This window comes from Miscanthus floridulus, chromosome 2 (assembly GCF_019320115.1).
Source record: "Miscanthus floridulus cultivar M001 chromosome 2, ASM1932011v1, whole genome shotgun sequence".
NCBI classification, from domain to species: Eukaryota; Viridiplantae; Streptophyta; class Magnoliopsida; order Poales; family Poaceae; genus Miscanthus; species Miscanthus floridulus.
Window position 1 is genome coordinate 34,666,887 of NC_089581.1, and position 20,480 is coordinate 34,687,366.

General features: G+C 48.4%; 2 protein-coding genes across 3 annotated transcripts in view; one reads left to right on the forward strand and one right to left on the reverse strand.

Annotated features, from left to right (window-relative positions):
* Window positions 1-308: 308 nt before the first annotated feature.
* The window catches only part of LOC136521706 (protein SABRE-like), a 32,010-nt gene continuing 11,838 nt past the window's right edge, over window positions 309-20,480 (reverse strand). The window contains exons 12-23 of one of the 2 annotated variants that reach the window (XM_066515471.1): window positions 19,872-20,228; window positions 19,640-19,758; window positions 17,390-17,642; window positions 17,077-17,298; window positions 14,296-14,429; window positions 14,020-14,092; window positions 6,169-6,267; window positions 5,697-5,882; window positions 2,200-2,553; window positions 1,956-2,123; window positions 1,043-1,412; window positions 309-946 (exon numbers count right to left, since the gene is read on the reverse strand). In XM_066515471.1, coding sequence (XP_066371568.1) covers window positions 846-946; window positions 1,043-1,412; window positions 1,956-2,123; window positions 2,200-2,553; window positions 5,697-5,882; window positions 6,169-6,267; window positions 14,020-14,092; window positions 14,296-14,429; window positions 17,077-17,298; window positions 17,390-17,642; window positions 19,640-19,758; window positions 19,872-20,228 — 2,436 coding nt within the window. In that variant the 3' untranslated portion in view covers window positions 309-845. Of the gene's footprint in view, window positions 947-1,042; window positions 1,413-1,955; window positions 2,124-2,199; window positions 2,554-5,696; window positions 5,883-6,168; window positions 6,268-14,019; window positions 14,093-14,295; window positions 14,430-17,076; window positions 17,299-17,389; window positions 17,643-19,639; window positions 19,759-19,871; window positions 20,229-20,480 lie in introns of those variants that run through there. The other variant, XM_066515479.1, reaches the window with a different exon arrangement.
* Window positions 2,565-5,576, forward strand: LOC136521718 (uncharacterized). Its single transcript, XM_066515488.1, has one exon. It carries the CDS (start codon window positions 4,258-4,260, stop codon window positions 4,984-4,986), a length of 729 nt encoding a protein of 242 aa, XP_066371585.1. The 5' UTR covers window positions 2,565-4,257; the 3' UTR covers window positions 4,987-5,576.

A 20,480-nucleotide genomic window follows, 5' to 3' on the forward strand; every position in this document is an offset into this window, starting at 1 on the left:
ATCTGCTGTATGAGTATTGCATAGTTCTGTAGTTATTATATCCTGGTGCTTTGATAAACCTCAGCTATATCTACACTACCAAACTACAAATCCATAGGTGAGCAACATACATGAATATTGACTCCCTCGACACGTAATTTTTACCTCTCGTGAGCAGATAACATTTCATAGCTCACCAATCTGTGAAGTAGCATTTCTTTTTGACGTGGAGCAATGCATTTCTGGCTTCCAACTAGTCCGGCAAAAGAATCACAATACACTACGCAAATAACCTCTCCAAAATGCTGCAATGATTCTACCTAGACACCTAAGTCAATTGCTCCTTTCCCAATTGTTTCTGCCATAGCTTTTACAAATTCTTCAACAAGGGAGTCCTGAAGTACAAGGAAATGGGAATGCCCCGTGCCATAGATCACGGTTTTTTTGTTTTCTAGGAGCACGAGCTGGTCTCTTATTCGGCATATTCGCTGGTTGGTTTATAGGCTGGTTTGAGCTGGCTAGTACTGGTTTATTGTGAGAAGAAAACACTGTTGGCTAGTTGAATAAGCCTGGCTGAAACCAACAAGCGAACATTGTGATTAACTTACAAGGACATAATTACGGATTAATGCCTAACTACTATACATGATACATTCGGATATTTTGATGGTACACCCGCAATACAAACTCCACTACACCCTACTATATACAAGGGGCTGACTGATACAATGCCATGCGATCGCCGACTGTGACAAAGCAGCTTCACATTTTGAAGGGCTACATCACTGGACAATGATCCAATTGTCAAAAATGACAGCATCTTGTCCACCAGATGTAGAAGCTGAAAACAGCATCACCAGGTTGTTTTACTGCTCATGGAAGTCCTCGTAAGATGACCTGGAGGAATCACTTTGATACGGCGTTGTTTCCCGCGGACTAGATGGGAGTGAATCTTGCAACGACAGACCTAAGAAGACAAGGGAAAAAATGCCAGTCCTATAGAGTAGAAGTTGCAATCGTGCTAGAGAAGTGATACGAAGTATCAACATGGAAGGAATTATACCTGAGTTCTTTTGCCCCCTTGGACGGAATTTCCTTCGTATGAGCTTCTTGGCCTTTGTAATTGTAAGTTGCCTCGCAAAAGGATATTCACCATCACTCTCGCTCCATTCGTCCTGATATTCATCATTATTATGCCCTTCACCATGCATTGTCCGAATCACAAAGGCCTTTGCTTTACGGCGTTGTGTATTGAAAAGCCCCCTAATTGATGTGACAAATCCATCACCTGCACCTTCGCCCGGCCTCTTCAACCATGAAGCCGTTAATTGATCATGTCTTCCATGACGACCAACATCACTGTCACTCAAGTTAAGATCATTTTCAGGAATAGAACCCTCAAGTGTTTCCCTATGGTTGCTAAACTTCTTCCCCTGCTCAAAATTGGCACCATTAGTTACCCTTTCAGAAATAAAATAACTATTGGGCAAGGGTTTTCCCTAAAACCTGTGGATGCTGGTATGAACAAAATTACCAGACAGATTGGAATAATATAACCAAAAACGGTAGCTATGTTCCCTAGATTTTCAAACAGAAAAGGTGCCATTCGATTCCATAACTCTTTTAGACTATCGAGTATCAACTAAAATACCATGAAACAGCACCGATTTAGATGTTAGCACAAGCAGCATTTCACAGTTAAGGGGCAAGCATAATTTTTCAGAGGCAGGCCCAGTAAAGTTTCAGAAAGAGAAAAACCACATAGAAATTACTGCTTAGGTTGTCGAACCGTCAATCTTGATTAGGGTATTAGACTCCAAAAGTAATAAATCACATAAGCCAAGACCTAACAGAAGTACAGAACAAGTGCTTTCAACATATATAAATTGGTGATAATGTGGATCTAGAATATGATACAGCTAACTGTGAGCAAAGATTTTGTAATAACAAAATTTGTGCCCACCCAGAGCACTTGCCTGCATTCCAGTCACCGACTTCAAAACTCCCCAGATGATATGTTTTTTGACTCTAGAGAATAGTCGCCTCCATGTACCAGTAAATTCTGCCTTGTGGAAAGTATCCATAAGCAACCTTAGGTCATTAATAGCAAGCCTTGACCCCTCATATGTAACAAGAAGTTCAACCTAGAACATCAGCAACAGTTAAGACAAACTGAAAGAATTGTTATAGGACTACTGGACACAGTAATAAAGATAATACCTGGCTAATCTTGATGTTATGAAATTCCATGGACTTCCGAGGTTTTGTCTTCTTTTCATCAATAGACTTCCCAAGCTTTTTTTCCTCGTGAGACAGACAGCCAGACTTGGCAGGCTTAGAATCTTTCGTTTTACTTCTCCACATCTCACTTCCAACAACAGGGTTCTCTAAGACAGAATTGCTAGCATCTACTTTTGAAGAAATAGTAGAAGAATTCATGAATGATACCACATCATTACTTGCAACACTTTCTGATGCGCTTTCTTCCCAATTTCTTTCAAATGAAGACGACCGGTGCAACTCTTGATGCGAACCACATACCATATTTGCTTTTATACTCTGAAATTTTGACACCTGCATGTAGATTAAGCGTTAATAAAATTTGTTTATACTAGGGGGTTGGGGCGACCAATGCATTGGTGAACTAGGGTTGCAGCTGAATCATAAACCTAGACCTGTGATACCATGTTACAATATTAGGGACTGAGTTGTATGGTTGTATTGAGGCCCAATGGGCACTATATATAGAATACAAGAGAGAAAAACAGGAGAAACTCTAGACCACAGTCACAAAGTTCCCGGGTCGACGGGGTCAAGGAACGGGGTTAGGCTACTCATGAGAGGTTTTTACACGGCGGGGTCGAAAACGACCCCGCGCACCCGTTTTATGTGATTATGCTATAGACTAGGAGATTACTCTAATAATAGTCACTGATGACTTTTTATGGTTTTCAAGGTACAACCTCGACCACTATTTTTTCTACTAGAATATTGTTGTAAAATCCAATAAATATGAGATTATGAAAGTATGTTACAAGACAAATCTATACATGAATTTTATGTTCACAAACTAAATATTTTGAAACCACTGGTGGTCAGAATTTTAAAGCTGAATTTGGTCAAAGTGTCCTGCATTTATGACTGGAGATAGTTATACCTACCTCTCAGAGCACCCTTTCATTGAAAAAACAACTCTCTATGACACCCTACAGAAAATTATAAGCACATCTCGATGAACAGACATTGCCCCGTACATGTAGTTGGCAGAATAGTTGTGTGAATAAGAGGCCACCACATAGTAAGGGTAAACAAAACTTGGGAGTGCGTAAGCACAGTATCAGACATAGAGGGCGTGATTGGTTCGTTTCTCTGCTGAAACTGGCTCACACGAGAGAGACAGGCCCCGCTTGGCCAGGCCCAACGCATGCATGCGGGCGGTGATTGGCTTCCATCTACATCCAGCCAGCACAGGGAAGGATGGTGATTGGTTCGTTTCTCTGCTGAAATTGGCTCACACGAGAGAGCCAGGCCCCGCTTGGCCAGGCCCAACGCATGCATGCGGGCGGTGATTGGCTTCCATCTACATCCAGCCAGCACAGGGAAGGATGGTGATTGGTTGGACAGTGTACCTGCACGCCTGCTCTCTCACTCGGCTCAACCTGCTTGCTCACGCTGCACCAAGCCAGCCAGGCCCGGCAGGAACGGAACTCAACCGCGTTTCCAGCGAACCTGGCTCGGCGTCACCTCGTGCATGCGGCTGGCCTGGCCCGAGCAGCAAAGCAGCCTACCAATCACTTCATTCCTGCATGCGATGGGCCATGTACGAGTAGAAGCAGCGTACCAATCACGCCCAGAAAGAACAGAAAATGTAGCTGTTTTCAACGAGACGCATAGCCATTACCAATGGGCAGTGGCCATTATTCAGGTCAGGACTGCTTAATATTGGGTGCCAAATACTGGTTGCCAGTCTAAGTGCAGTAATCAGTGCAATTACCAGCTGGGGCACACAGTTGTTCCTTTCTGGAGAGGGGTGTCCACATATAGGGTGTGTTTGGTTGGGTGGCCAACCCCTGGCCTGGTTCCCCGGAGCCAAGTTGGGCTTGTTTAGTTGCCTGTAGATGGGCTGGGGCCTGGCTTCGGGGAGCCAACCATACGCTCCTGGCCTGGCCAGGAAAGAATGCGAGCGTTGCTCGTTTCCTGGAGCTAGGCTTGGCCAGGCGCAAGTCCCCGTTCCCGTCACCTCCCTCGAGCGGTGCGAGGCTTTCCTTGCTGACGCGGATGGCAGGCGGCGGTGGCGTACGTGGAGGCCGGGCGGAGAGGAGCAGCGCAGGCACTCGTGGCCGCGCTGCTGAAGACCGGCGAGGTGGGCGGAGAGGAGCAGCCCTAGCTGATCTGCGACTTCGGATGGGCGGTCTGCAGGATTATGGTGAAATCGAAAGGAACGTCCTCTCGCCCGAGAGGCATCAGATCGGATCCATGGAGCTGGAGGCTGCTGCCGCGTCGGCGACGTGCAGCAGGAGGGACGGGCGGGAGCTGGTGAGGTGCCCGTGGTTGCATCTGGACGCCAAGACGGTGGCGCTAGTCCTTGGCCATCTAGCGTGGCGGTGGAGCTCAGGACGGCAACGGCTAGCGCCTGGCGACGTTGGCGTTCCCTCTGGCTGCGTGGTGGCGCGGGCGGGTTGCGTCAAGTACACGGATAACGGCGACGACTCACCCTTGCTGCCTGTCCTGTGTGCGACGGGTGACGCGCCGCCGGTGATGGTGGTGCAAGTGAGCGTGGGCGGGCCGGGTGGGATCGCGGCGTATAGCGTCAGCCTGCTGGACGACTTCAACGTGGCGGTCGTGGTGACGCCGCACGAGCTGCCGCCAAAGGGTGCCCGGCGAGGGCGGCGGTGCCCCACGCTGGGATGCGCCGTGGACCTTGCCACCGAGTGCCCCCCGCGCGACCGAGGCGGCGCTGTTCAAGCACTTGTGCCCCGCACGCGGACCAACACCACCGACGTCTAGTTCACGCCGCAGGACTGCGTCGACCCCGGCGAGATCAAGGTCGTCTTCTGCCCCAAGCCCCGAACCCGACAGCGTCGTCGCCGGCCACCTCTAGCCTCTGTGGCCATTGGCTGTCCCTTGGGAGAGGTGGCGTTCACCAGGTGTTCGATAAATTGCCTCAAAGGTGGTAAACTTACCTGCACAAAGAAGAGGTGACTCTACCCAAGCCAAACCAGCCAACCAAACACACTAGTTGCTAGCTAGGCTTAGATGGTGCATGCAACCAAACAAGTCCATCTTGGCTTGCTAGGGACAGCCTTGGGTTAGCCTGGCTTATGTTCTAGTCAGGCTAGAAGATAGGCAGGAAACCAAACACACCAATAGCATCTGAATTGGGGATCAGTCTGCTTTCAGGCAAAGTTGACTAACAAGGAAAACAACATACTCAGTCACCTTTCTGCTGAATGGACATGGCCCTGTACACAGGTAATTGGCAAAATAGACGTGTGATTCAAAGGTCAAGGCATAGTAAGGGTTGATTCCTGCTCGTTTCAGAAAATGCATGTTGAGAAAACAGCTACTGCGATCAGGTGAGCTAGTGAATAATGACATTTCCCTCCCCACCACCCCCACCCAAACCTCACCCCTCCACCAAAACTATCACCTTCTTTATTCCCAATGGTATATGCATATGCAAAGAACAAATTGTGCATATGTTTCACTTGACTCACCTGTGAGTTATCGCTGAGTAAACCTTGCCAACTTGAGACATTTGTTGACGTAGATACAGTTGTTGCTGATTTCCCAGGAAGCTCATGATCTCTGACAGAATAGCTGCTAGAAGTAACAGCATCGACAGCAGAAGAGAGCCTTCTTGTTCTTCTAGGACCGGTCGATGTTGAAACTCTCCAAACTTCCTTCCCCCCCCCCCCCCCCCCCCCCCCCCCCAAAAAAAAAAGTCGAAATAAGGATGTAGGACAGAATTGTTTGGGTGGCTCTTGTTTTTGCTTGGCTCCATAGTACATCAGGAAGAAATCGGAGAAGGTCGCCTTTGAGAAGCTCGTTTCAAAAGCCATCACTTTTCAAACAGATAGACGGCAGAAATGGGCTCCTCACAAGGAGGCTTCTTTGATTGGCTCCCATTGCATTAGAAGTCAAGCAGAAGCCAGTAGAAGCCAAACCGAACTGGGACTTGCAGCTTACCTGTCGTCGTTGTGAATCATCTTCTTCAGGGAAGAAGTATTCCCACATCATTTTATACATTGCTTCGGATAGATATATTCTCAGTGGGTAGATCTCCACCTGAAAAACTTGAGTTAATATCAAAAAATAACAGAGCTAGTAAAGCAAGAGTGTAGACACTAGACAGTGACACTTAGTGTTCAGTAGAATCATGAAATACTTAGATCACCTCCATTACTAAATGATCCATTTGCATAAAAAAACTGCCACACGTGAGTGTGCAAGCAAAAAAAAAAAAACCCAACAATATCTTTGTGAATGCTTAGACTGGCCTATGAAAATATTAAATAACTAGCAGCAAATAAACCTCATAATATTCTAACTTCATTCGCATTTACAACTACGTTTACAAAGAAATTGGTGATCAGCCCCACAAAACTAAGTGGGTGGTCAAATTCCAAAGTTGGACTGTCCTGTGTCCAAAAGAACGTGTCATCCGATGTAGAAATGCCGTTTCAAATATCAGGGGAATAGCACAGTATTATATGTAATTTTATTTTTTTGCACGGCCCAGTTCCATTCATAGGTCATACTATTAGTTTTCCAAACTTGTTCCACCGTATACTTTCCTCATGAAAAGTGTTAGAATAGGCGCCTATGGGCTGGCCACATGGGCCTTGGCACCCACGCCTGATGTGGCTGGGCTGCCTCTAGGGACTTATGGTAGATGATTATAGATTGATTGGGTGTTTCCTATAAACCCTACTTGATCCTTGCCTATATATTGTACCTCCTTGTACTCTATCAAACAATCTACAGTTTCCCTGTGCCATATTCACTTACATGGTATTAGCCGCCTAGATCCTTTTTTCTGCTGCCCTTCCTCGCATGTCGGCCCCTCTCTCGCCACGTAGCGCCCTCGCGTGCCGGCCCTCCTCTCGCCGTGCAGCGCCCTCGCGTGCCGGCTCTCCTCGCCGCGCCGCGCCCCTCCGCGCGCCAGCCCCTTTTGTGCGATGCCAGCTACCCCTCCGTCTACCCCCCAAGTCTGGGGACGACACTGCTTCCACTGCCAACGCCGGTCTCACCGCGGCCTAGGTCGAGGACCTCAACCAACGCCTCACCAAGGAGAAAGCCAGTGAGGCAGCCACCGCCGCCCAGCGCCAGGCTGCACGCGACGCCGCTTTGGCCCGCGCCCTCGAAGCTGAAGAGGAGGCCGCCGCTGCTGCAAAGAACCACGATGCCGCAGCCCAGCACGCAAGCGAGGCCCTCGTGCGTGCCGCCAAGGAGCGTGCAGCCGCTACCGCCGCCTCTGCCGATGGGGGGTCCTCCGGCGCTGCTCCGGCGCCCAGCGACCTTCGTTCCGCCATGCAGCTTCACGAGGCACTGGCTCTCCAGAACCTGCACGCCCAGGCCATCGCCGTCAACAACATCCGGACTCACGTAACCATCATCCTCGACGTCGACTCCGGTAACTTCAACCATTGGCGCGATCAGTTCCTGCTGACCCTTGGCAAGTTCTCCCTCCAGGATCACGTCCGCCTCGACCCTCCGGTCCCTGCCTCCCCGGAGTGGTCCCGGATGGACTGCGTCAAGTCCTGGATCGTCAGCACGCTCACCGACGAACTCACTGTGGAGAACCGGAAGGACCCCCCTGCCACTGCGCTCGCTGCCTCCACTACGTCGAGCCCTCCACGTTCTACCCCGCCATCGTCCAACACCGGTTCCGGGGGCGCTGGTGGCTCCAAGCCCTCCAACAATCGCCGCAGCAAGCGCGGCGGCAGTGGCAAGGGCGGTAGTGGCGGCTGCGGAGCTGAAGGGCAGGGTCAGCGACCCCCTGCAGGTGCACAGCAGCAGCTGCAGGCCGGCGCCAGGAACTTCCCCACCGTCTACAACCCCTAGATGGGGTCCATCCAGATGTGGCCGAGCGGGCCCCGTCCTCCTTTGGCGCCAATCCTGCTGCATCCACAGCAGCAGGCGCTCCTTGCCCAGCAGCAGCAGCAAGCCCTTGTCGCCCAACAGCAGCCTGCTGCTGCCCCTGCTTCCACCGGCCAGTGGGTTGCGCCGGGCTACTACAACCCTGTCGCCGGCCTCCCTTCCTGGGATCCGTCGGCCCTCGCCTCCGCCTTCAGCACGACGTCGCTGACTCCACTTCCGGCAAACGAGTGGTATTTCGACTCAGGTGCTACATCCCACATGTCCTCTCAGTCCACCTCCCTTTCACATGTTCTTTTCCCGTAGTATCCTACTCCATCTATTATTGTCGGTAATGGTTCTATTCTCCCTGTCACAGCCACTGGCTCCACAGAGTTGTCACCCACTTTACGTCTTAATAATGTTCTTGTGTCACCACAACTTATTAAGAATCTCATCTCTGTTCGCCAATTTACTACCGACAAAAATTGCTTTGTTGAGTTTGACCCTGCTGGTTGTTCTGTGAAGGCTCTTCCGTCTCGGACCAAGATCGTCAGGTGCAATAGCTCCGGACCGCTCTAGCCTCTACGCCTCCCTCCAGCACACTCCCTTGTCGCCCGGGCTGCCTCTCCGCTGTGGCATCGGCGTCTTGGCCATCCTAGTCATGAGCCGTTGTCGAAGCTTGCGTCCAGTGTTTCCTGTCAGATAGAAGATTGCTCAGATTTATGTCATGCATGTCAGTTAGGGCGTCATGTTCGTCTGCCCTTTCATGTGTCCACCTCTTGTGCGTCTAGCAAGTTTGATCTTATTCATTGTGATTTATGGACATCTCCAGTTGTCAGCATTTCCGGTTACAAATATTATTTTGTCATACTTGATGATTGCACTCCCTATTTGTGGACTTTTCCTCTGCACCTTAAATTTGACACTTTCAGCACGCTCGCTCACTTCATCGCCTACGCCTCCACTCAGTTTGGCGCCCACATCAAGGCCGTTCAGTGCGATAACGGGAAAGAGTTTGACAACTCTAGTGCCCGTAACTTCTTCCTCACCCAAGGCATACCTTCGCATGTCTTGTCCCTACACCTCGCCTAAAAACGGTAAAGTCGAACGCATTATTCGCTCCATCAATAATGCCATTCGCTCCCTGTTGTTTCAGGCGTCTATGCCTCCCTCCTGGGTTGAGGCCCTCTCCAAGGCGACATCCCTCCTTAACATTTTGCCCACCAAGACCCTACAGCTCTCCACGCCGCACCATGCCTTGTTCGGCACACCTGCGCGTCTTCGGGTGCAAATGTTACCCCAACCTGTCCGCCACCGCTCCTCATAAACTCGCTCCTAGGTCCGTCCTGTGCGTCTTCCTAGGCTATTCCGCTCATCACAAAGGACACCGATGCCTTGACCTCTCATCCAACAGAGTCATCATCTCCCGACACGTCATCTTCGATGAAGCTGCCTTTCCCTTTGCTGAGCGTGATGGTCCTTGCGTTCACACGGACTTTGAGTTTCTTGATGCTACTGATGTTGTGCCCATTCCTATTGGACCGTCGCAAAAGTTTCTCACTGAAGGCACCTCCCATGGCGGTCCCGGAGCCTCCACCGCTCCTGCTGCTGACAGCAGCACCCCTACCAGTCCCCCTGTGGCTGTGCCTGGGGCGCCCATGCTGTCTCCATCGTCACCAGCACCGCCTGATGCTTCCCCGGCGCCCGAGCTCTACGTCCCGCCTGCGCTCCATGCGCCGGGGGTCTTGGCAGGCTCTCCAACCGTGCCACGCGCGGCCCCCGATGGTTCCAGCACGCCAGCGTCTACCGCTGGGGCTGCCTCACGCGGGCTGTACATCCTGCCAGCGCTTCGCGCGGCCTCGGTGTCCCCTGCAGCGTCACCGCCCCGCGCCCCCCCGCCTGGGTTCCCGCCTCTTCGACCGGCGCGTCTCTCACTACACGCGTCGGCAGCCTCCTACCCCGGCCGCGTCTCCGCCGGCTGCGTCTTCACAGGTCACCCCGCCACCTACTCCTCCGCTGCCCAAAGGTGCTGTTGTTGTGTCACCAGTGACCAACAGCACACCATGGCCACGCGTTCAAAGAGCGGGTTCCAGATGCCTGTTGCGTTCCATGTTGCGCCTCTGTCTCCAGTACCAAAGACCTTCTGTAGCGCTCTTGCCGATCCAATTGGCAAGCGGCTATGGAAGAGGGACACAGTGCTCTTCTAACGAACCACACCTGGGATCTCGTGCCTCGCCCTCCTCGGGTGAACGTTGTCACTGGCAAGTGGATCTCCAAGCAAAAATTCCAGTCTGATGGGGGTCTCTTGAGCGGTACAAGGCACGCTAGGTCCTTCGCGGTTTCACTCAGCGACCTGCTGTGGACTTTGATGAGACTTTCAGTCCTGTGGTGAAGCCTGCTACTGTCCGCACAGTGCTCTCTCTGGCCCTCCCTCGCCAATGGCCAATCCACCAGCTTGATGTGAATAATGCTTTTCTGCATGGCACCCTGACAGAGACTGTGTATTGTCAGCAGCCGTCTGGTTTCGAGGATCCTGCTCATCTGGACTTTGTTTGTCGCCTGAACAAGTCCCTGTATGGCCTGAAGCAAGCTCCCCGCGCCTGGTACAGCCGGTTTGCTACATATTTGCTCTCCCTTGGATTTGTTGAAGCCAAGTCAGACACTTCGCTCTTTGTTTACCAGCGCGGATCAGATACTGCCTTTTTGCTACTCTATGTTGATGATATTGTCCTCACAACTTCCTCAGTCGGTCTCCTTGATCATCTTAGCCCTCCAGCGAGAGTTCGCCATGAAAGATCTTGGTGAATTGCATCACTTCCTCGGTATGCATGTTCAGCATTGCAGTGATGGACTTCTTTCTCAGCGGCAGTATATGCTTGATATCCTTGATCGCGCCGGGATGGCAGAGTGCAAGCCGTGCTCTACACCTGTTGACACCAATCCTAAGGTTGCTGCAGCAGAGGGAGCACCTGTGTCAGATGCATCAGACTTTCGCAACCTTGCTGGAGCCTTGTAGTACTTGACGTTCACTTGCCCAAACATTGCCTATGTTGTCCAGCAAGTATGTCTTCACATGCATGACCCCCGTGAGCCCCATCTCGCGGCACTCAAGCGAATACTTCGCTACATTCGAGGCACTCTCCACCTTGGTCTCCTGCTGTGACCATCTACATCGACTGATCTTGTTGTCTACACTGATGCTGATTGGGCTGCCTGTCTGGACACACGCAAGTCCACCTCGGGCTATGCCGTGTTTCTTGGTGACAATCTCGTCTCCTGGTCCTCTAAGCGTCAGAACACGGTGTCAAGATCCAGCGCTGAACCCGAGTATCGCGCGGTGGCTAATGGAGTTGCCAAGGCCACCTGGCTGCGTCAGCTTCACCAAGAGCTGCACGCCCCTCTTTGCCGCGCCACACTGGTGTACTGTGACAACGTCAGTGCCGTCTACATGACCTCCAATCCGGTTCAGCATCAGCGCACCAAACACATCGAGATCGACCTTCACTTCGTCCGAGAGCGAGTTGCAGTTGGTGCTCTTCGTGTCCTGCATGTTCCCACCTCTTCACAATATGCGGACATCTTCACTAAAGGGCTTCCTTCTTTGGTCTTCATGGAGTTCAGGTCCACGCCTGATGTGGCTGGGCTGCCTCTAGGGACTTATGGTAGATGATTATATATTAGACAAGGATCTACGTTGATTGGGTGTTTCCTATAAACCCTACTTGAACCTTGCCTATATATTGTACCTCCTTGTACTCTATCAATCAATCTACAGTTTCCCTGTGCCATATTCACTTACAAAAAGAGTATACACATAACTCTACACACAAATCCACTCAATTCCTTAATAATCTTGGTGGTGTGGGAGGTCTGGAAACACCGAAACGATTGTGTGTTCGAGATGTTGAGGCCAAGTCTCCAGGCTGTGCCTAGGGAAGTGAGCGTGGAAGGCGGCCTCTGGTGTTCTGCAGGGGCTTCGAAGCTCCAAGAGCTCCTGCCCAGGTTGATGACCCTTGGTTCTTAGGCCTTGTGGTCACTGGTCGTGTTTTTCTTGTAGCTGGTGGCGCGAATTTAGCCTTTTTTCCCCTGGGGTGTGGTGTGTGTTCGCTTCTGTACTCGGGTTTGGGTCCTTCTGGACTCGTGTACTATCTTTTTCTACCTTAATGAAATGACGGGCAGCTCTCCTGCGTAGTTCGAGAAAAAAAATCCACATAGCTTAATCTTTCAATATCACTGCCATTGAGAATTGTACGATATATCTCTAACTCCCTGTCCCTGATCATCTAACAGCTCCCCTTGAGCCATTTTACCATTTTCTAACATTTCCTTAGTTCCTCGTAGGCGTAGGGAGAGAAGAGGACAATTCATAAGTGTGTCACTCCACTCAGGTGCTATAGGGAATCAACAGAAGGCCTTATAGGGAGTAACAAAGCAAATGACTTCCAATGTTGTTCACTAAAAAAAGTTCCCACCACTTAATGGAAGGCTTTGGTACTACGCTACTCAATTATAGATTCATCTAACTTGTAACTTTTTTTACATCTGTGCCTAATCAAAGTAAGCTCACACTACTGAATGGAGGGGGCTTGTTCCCGATAGTTATTTTTAGGGAATTTGGTGTTTCTGCCCCTGTTGTAGCGTGCAATGGTGATTTTACACCTACTTTTTTTAACTTTGTGGTTTTGCCCTCATTGTTTTCATTTGAAACTTCTGTTTACCCCTGTTTTAACAGAGTAGGGGCAAAGTCAGACTTCGATTTCAAATAACAGGGGTAAAAACACAAAGTTCAAAAAGTGAGAGCAAAATCACCATATAACACATAAAGTGGGCGTATGAACGCCAAAGCCCCTTATTTTTACAGAAGTACTTTCAATGACAAATATGTGAATATTATTTCCATGTGATAAATCTAAATCTGTTTTTGTGTATAGTGCTGCCAATGACAAGTTTGAATCAAAACATTATTAAATGGCTTATGCTTTTAAATGAATGAAGCGAAACACTATATGGTGATTCATGATAAAACCAGTCAAAAGGTAGCAAGAAAACAAACTAAAAAAAATAAAAAAGGATCTGACAATTTCGTGATAAATCCCCCATTGGGTATTCTATAACCTCAATACTTTGGATCCTCAATTCCTCACTCCACACCGCCATGAGAATCCAAAACATGCATAAAATAGTTTCCGCAAAGACCATAAGCTAGCTTGGTTAGCTTAAGTAAAGATGCATAATAGTCTATGCACAGAATTGATGAGCATGCAACAGGTGCACAGAAAAGGCCTAGATATTATCAAGAACAAACAGTGCACCCTACAATACACCAACACTATTTTTCAGTTATTGAGACTGATTCAAGCAATAGACCATGACAAAGAGAAAAAAATCCAGACATACAGTTGAAATTTAGTAATATTTGGATTTTGATCCCTTAATAATGCCTTTCACTTCCATCTATTGCCATTCTTCATGTCTACCACCTGACCATAGACATCCCTACAAATATGTTATATGTTTTCTTGCACTAGCATCTCCACTGTAGTATAATCTGGTCAGCTCTTGCTTCCTACCCCTTTCATGTCTTTTGTACTGCCCTGTCCTTTGACAAAGGGCTGATATGTATGACCGGTATAGCCTTGTAGTTGGTAGTATGGCTGGTATGGCCTTGTAGTAGTAGTAGGTGTACTTGTAGTTGGTGAAACATCACCTTGTACTAGAGTAGAACATGTACATATCCAATTGAATGGACTAGCTGCAAACCAGTTCAGCAGCAGCAGTAGCACTCCAGTGTGTTCGTGCTCTCTCTGTTCTCTCTTCTCCACTAATCCGACTTGTGCATGCGTGCGTGTGTGCACGGCTAACACCCACAAAATTTTAGTAGCTAACAAACTTCATTGGAAGTTAACAGTGCCAAATTTAATATTAGCATGGCAGCCACAGAACCATAAATTGACCAACCTGGAAGAGCTCAAGTGGATAACTTCCATTCTTAGGAGCACCTTGCTTGGCATCCACACGAAGCATGTTAATTCTGTAAAAAATACAATCAAATTATCATTCAGTGGAATCCCATTTTTTTAAGAGGAACTCGCTGTGAATCCAGAACATTACGAAGAAAAAGAACAAAACAGTTCTTGATAAACATGTTCCACAGAATATTCAATAATATGCTCAAATATCAAACAGAACAGTTTGAGAAGTGATCAAAGAGATGAAATGAAAAGTAATTCTTACTTTCCAGGAGGTGTGTTCCAGGCAGACAATAAGGTATCACATTTTGCATTGACCATGCAATTCCTCACAACAAAGTATTTAGTTGTAAACTGAGCAATGCCTATATCTTTGTAATCCCGATCAAAATCGTACACCTGCAAAAGATTTTCAAGTGTTATATGGAACCACAAATTGGTTATTAAATAAAAAGGAAAATTGGCTGCTGGACACTGAAAGTGACTACCCTTTGCTGCTGGACACCCAAAATAGACCGATTTGCTGGAGGACACTCTGGTTCTTGGTAAATTTGCCGCTGGACACTCCGCCTAATAAAATATTCATTTCTGGCTTTCGAGGAGAGAGAAGCACGGTGAAATGTCCTTTTTGCCCCTGGCTTTTCTTCTTACTGCTGCTACTCGTGTGGACGGGGAAGGGGCTCCGGCAGGGGGCCGGGCGAGCCAGCAACACGGTGTCGGCGCGGGGCCCACGCACTGGCCATGCTGAGGCTGGCTCGGCGGCCATAGGGTGCCGGCGGCGCTGCTGTGCAGCAGCACGCGCCCAAGGAGGGGCCTCGGCGGGGCCGGGCTAGCCTGCGGTGCGGCGGCTTCGCGGGGTGGCGGCGGCTGCCCTGCTTTGCTCGAGCCGTTTCCCCTCCCTTTGTCTGCGCACGCCACCGCCAACACCACCTCCGCCGCCACCAAATTCGCCGCCGTTGCCGCGCCAATACTCCGATTCCACTCCCCCGCAGCAGCTCCATGACCTCCTCCCTCCCTCCCACCTAGCTGCACCGCCGTTCTCCACAGGTACAGGTCGGGCGGGCCATTGCCACCGCCGTGCCCGCCATTGGCGCCGTCGAGCAAAGCTCGCGCGTGGCCGGCGCACCTCCGTCTCCCTCTGCTCTCCTCCTTTCTCGTTTTGGTGTCGCCCTGGGTCACTAGAGCCCACGCCGTTGGCCATGGCCTCCGCAGCCGGCAGTAGAACTGCCGAGCATTGCCGCCATGAGCTCGCCGCGGCATCGCCATACACGTGGCCACGCTTCACACCTACCTCCTCAGGGCCCGCAGGGACTTGCGCCCGTCACTCGCGTGCAGGTCGGGGGCCTCCCACGCGTCGTCGTGCACCCCGGGTGCCCGCCAAGGGGGCCTACCGGGGTTCGCCGCGAGCACGCCGAGGACCGCCGCACGATTGGGGAGGGGCCCAGCCGTCGCCGGCGCCGGCGCTAGGGTCAGGGAGGAGCAGGCGTGGCCGCCGGGGCAAGGGCGAGCGTGGCCACCATGGCGCGGGCCGCCGTGGCTCCAAGCGGGGCGGGGACGGGGGCCAGGGCTCGGCTCGATTCGGGGCAGGGAGGGGCGGCACTCCGGCGAGGCGGCCGACAAGGGCGGGAGGAGGAGCGGCCGAGGCCACTGGGGCTCGGCTCGTGGCGGCAGCGGGTTAGGGCGCGGGCAGTGTGGGGAGGAAAGTGAAGGAAAAAAAAGGAAAAGAGAAAGTGGCAGGGTTATTAAGGACATTTCACCTCTCTTCTCTCCCCTCTAAACCCGGAAATGAATATTTTATTGGGTGCGGTGTCCACCAGCAAGTTTGACAAGAATCAGAGTGTCTATCAGAAAAACTGCTCCATTTTTCATGTCCAGCAGCAAATGGAGGTCACTTTCAGTGTCCCGTAGCCAATTTTCCCTAAATAAAAACAGTTCGCCAGATCTCGAAGAATGGTACTTATATATATATATAATAGGTGAAGATTCATCCATAATAATATGGACCATGCAATTTTTCCACTAGTTTGAATCGTTATTGTGGATTTGCCACTAAATAAGACAATTGCATATTTGACACTAAGCGTGTTAGTCAACCATCAAACATTCCATTGGACTGCCGGAGAGCATGAATGGCATGCACATACAACAAATGTCCCTTTCTATTCCTCCTGAGTTCAAACGCTAAACATCATCTTTCGGCGCTTCTCATCCCCGCTGTCCATCCTCCTTGACGCCTCTCACCTCCTCCAGCCCGATTGAAGCTACGGGCAGCCACAGTGGTGCAAGGATCCCGTTCAGCCAAATCCTCGTCAGCCCACCAATATCCAACTATGTCCCCACCTAAGACCTTCTCTTCCAACCAGCCACCATCATAGGAGATAGGACGAAGGGTCAGCATGTGACGCCAGGTTGCTCAACCTCACACAGATGTGCACTCAGTTTTTTAGTAGCAAAGACCATGCTCCTCTCCATAGCCCAACCTCCTTCAGGCCCTTCCGGTGATGTGATGGTTGCAGCAGGCAGCAGGCGGCGGCGGCGGAGAGCACGACACCAGTGGTGAGGAACAGCAGGACACTAGATAAGAGGCATGGGCCAGCACAGGGATGGGGAGGTGCAGAGCCAGGTAGGAGGAAGGGTCCAGTGATGGAGATGGGTGAGTCTTGCTCAGGCCATGATGACTGGAATCGGGAACAAGAGCTCGACACATTAGATAGATGACAGGGATAATTTTGTCTTTTTTTTCCTGTCTATATGGTTTACAAAATCAATTTTCAGAAATATTTTTACACTAATGGACACCTATAGAAACTAGTGGCAAGCTGACCTGACTGGAGGGGGTTTCAATGGCAATTTTACCTTTTTTTAGCAGCATCCCAGTTTAAGGGTCAACCTAGTGGGAAATATGCAATTTGCATGATGATAAAACCTCAATGAAAAACAATAATAAGTGAACTCACAAGAACTGAAACATTCAAGCAGGCAAAAGAAGCAAACGAAAAGACCAGAGAAATTAAAAATAAACAATTACTAGAAAGACTGCACACACCATATCATTGATCTCAGCTTCTGCAAAAGTGTTTCCATCTGTGAGCATGCTCCATACAACCTTGCTAATTTTCATAGAAATTCGCATGGCACAAGAAGTGGTTTTGTTCTTTTCTTTCTCCAAATGTGATTGTGAAGCATTTGAAAGTGCTTTCCTCAATGCTGATGATGCAGATATTCGAGACTTCTGTAGGTTCGCGAAATCCCTTTTCAGTCCTTCCACCTGGTAACAGTACAATATTGATCAAACATTTTATTTGAATTATTCTACAAGTGGATGAGTTCCATTGCTCCAGAAATGAAGTGGTTTTTACCAATGAAGCTTTCCCATTGTTGATCATCCATAAACAATCACCCTTTTCTGAAGAATGACAGTGATCAGTCCCATTATCACCATTTCCAGTGAGAGACCTTATATCATCAAGCAGTAACTTAATTTCCCTTTCCCTCTGTTCGAGTGTAATTTTCGCAAGCTCCACTTCTTCAACTCCATCAGGGACTACCTCATCAGCTTCTTCTTCAATATCTTCATCATCTGATGGATACTGAAGACTGTTTTTCCTAGGCCTGTGACAGGAAACTAATACTGTGAAGTTCTGTAAGTAACAGAGATTGCAAAGAATAGTAGGTTATATTGCATTGAGCCCCATGGGCTGATTATACACAGTGTATAGGACTAACATCCTACGTTAGTAGGCAATGCGGTACAATTCAATCTACATATGTGCTAGACTAGAAGTCTAGGTGGGCTGGTCAGCTATAGAGCCCAACACAAACCCATATACATATACACATAATATGTCTAACAAGTTCAATAGGTTGTATAAAAAGGGGCAACCTTAAAATTTAATGCAAAGATATGAACATTTAAGTCGATAAAGACAAGGGCAAGAGATACCATACTTGAGAAATCTACCAAAAATATATATACATGCACTAGTAAACATCCTTCTCGTATCACCTCAAACAGATGAAATAAATTAAGCTTGTCCTGTTGGTATTATCTTAAGCATTATCCCTGCTACTTGCATATTTGCATCACAGGCCTGGGGATCAATTCGATTTTGATTTGGTAGTGATTCTTTTTTTATTGACCTCCAGACCAGAAAGAAGGCCAACTTGGAGTTGTGATTTGACTTTGGATTTTATTTTGAAGTTATTTACTGGCACAAAAATTTGGGGTATACTCAGTGTTACAGGCTTCTGGCCACAAAAAATGACCAACAGTCATTGATAACCTTCATGTAATAATAAGAACATAGATATTACTATATTAGTATCTTTTCTAAACAGCATTACAAAGATCCAATTTTATGCTCCACAGCATGATGGTTTCCATGTGCAGCACACCACATGTGTTGGAATGTGGGCCAAAAGTTCAATACCCAGAACAACTGGTAAACCAAAAAATGTAGGTACACTGGCACAGTTCTGTAAATAAGAGATGTCTATTCCGGTAAGCCTGTCACAATCAGTCTCTTCATTTCTTAATACCTTCCATAGTCACTTTTTTTACCTTTATAGCCAAAGCACCACAAAAGCTTCAAGACCCCTCAAAACACGTAGGAACAACAACCTACATTATCAGCCTCCATCCTTAAACTTCCTGCACACTGTAAACCTAACCAGTAGTCTCAAATCAGCCAGTCCACTTCATTCATGTGCGACCACGCTTCCCACAGTACCAAAGGCTGACGACCCTTACCCCTCCTCTACCCTACCAATACCAACCACTGTTGGCCCTCGATCTCCCTGCACAGGTGAGCAACTAGCTCACCAACACACTCACACTCACACTCACCATGGCTAGAGGTAGAAGAAAGGGGTTGAGGACAGAACACACAGAGCACAGCTCTGAAACTCTGAACTAGTTTCTTCCATTGCCTTTGCTTAGTATATATACAAGACTAGTACCAACTACAAGGTACATAAGTACACCTACTGCAATACATGGCTGAGATCAGCCTCAACAACTACCATGGCTGATGTATGCCACTACTAACTAGTGTACAATCTAGTACTAGAGGTGATGGCCTATTGCCAAACCTCAACAGTAGTCAGCAGAGCTGACCGAGTGCCAACCCATCGTAGCATGGAGAACGTTCAGTGAGCCGAGCATGTCATATTATCATCTGAACGTCAATAGCTATGCATACATAACAAAATGAGTTGCACGGTTCGTATTAAGATGTTTGTAGTCACTGAACAAAATTTAACAGAGATCAAATGCTAAATTCGGACACAACTAAAGGATGCTAATTTCAATCTTTTGGAATAATTTATAAATGCTTGTTTAAGGAAATACATGCTCATTTGGAACCAACATTTCTAGTTCATCACTAATTCCACTCCTGCATGGTAGAAAACAAAAGTTCAAACGCCCATCGCAAGCAGATTGATTCCAAACTCTGTTGTACATACCCTAGGAAGTAATATCCATGTTCTAATAAATTTTAAATGATGAACAGAAAAGAACATACTGGACCAAAAACTAGCATCAAACCATTGAAAGTAACAATTATGAGAAAACAAAAAAGAATTCATGAAACTCAAAGAAGTCTCACTTGGGGGGTCTTGCTAATATAAGATTTCTAAGCACGTCAAACAGAACTTGAAACTGGCGAGAGGTCATCGTTGCAGTAATGTCTGGAGAATTAAAGCGTAGCTCCTTTAATGGCTTAACCTGGATTACAGAGTATGAAAATAATTAACCTTCACAAAAAAAATATTTTATGTGTTTAGCTTTCTAACTGAAGTGCATCCAATACAAACACATAGGTATCAGATCTAATTTACCCTCAAGTCTGCAGTTCCACCTTTGTGTCTAGTGTAACGGAAGTACATTTGACAAGGCATAAACACTCTCTCTAACAAGGCACCTGTGCGCTTCAATTTCTCAGAGCTACCTAGAACCTTAGGGAGCCACTGTAGACCAGCACCAGGGTCCACATCAGTGGGGGCTACATGAGCTTGAACATCTTTAAGCATCACAGAGAGTTCAGACTTGTTCCAGGTCATTTCAGGTTGTAACTCAAGAATATGTGCACTGCTTGTTCCAAGTGCTTGCTCTAGTATTTCTTTCCCAAGATGAACCACTGAATGAAATGAACGAGCCAGTACACGACCACTGGCTGCAGCAAGTAGAAACCTTCCCTGGTACATAGAGATCATAATTTACTTTAGTTCCACACATGGTTTTACTCAATTTGGCAACCATGACCATCGGGTTGGCATTTATGGTTATCTAGTGGCTTTTATGGCAATAAAAATGTAACCTGCTAGAAAGGATGCAAGTTGAAACCAACTACTGTGGTTGTTAATATGGGAAACTGATTTATGAAACAAGCCTACAAGTGAAAATAGAATCAAGGTCATAGTTAAGGTTGAATATTGGAGTGTCCTCAA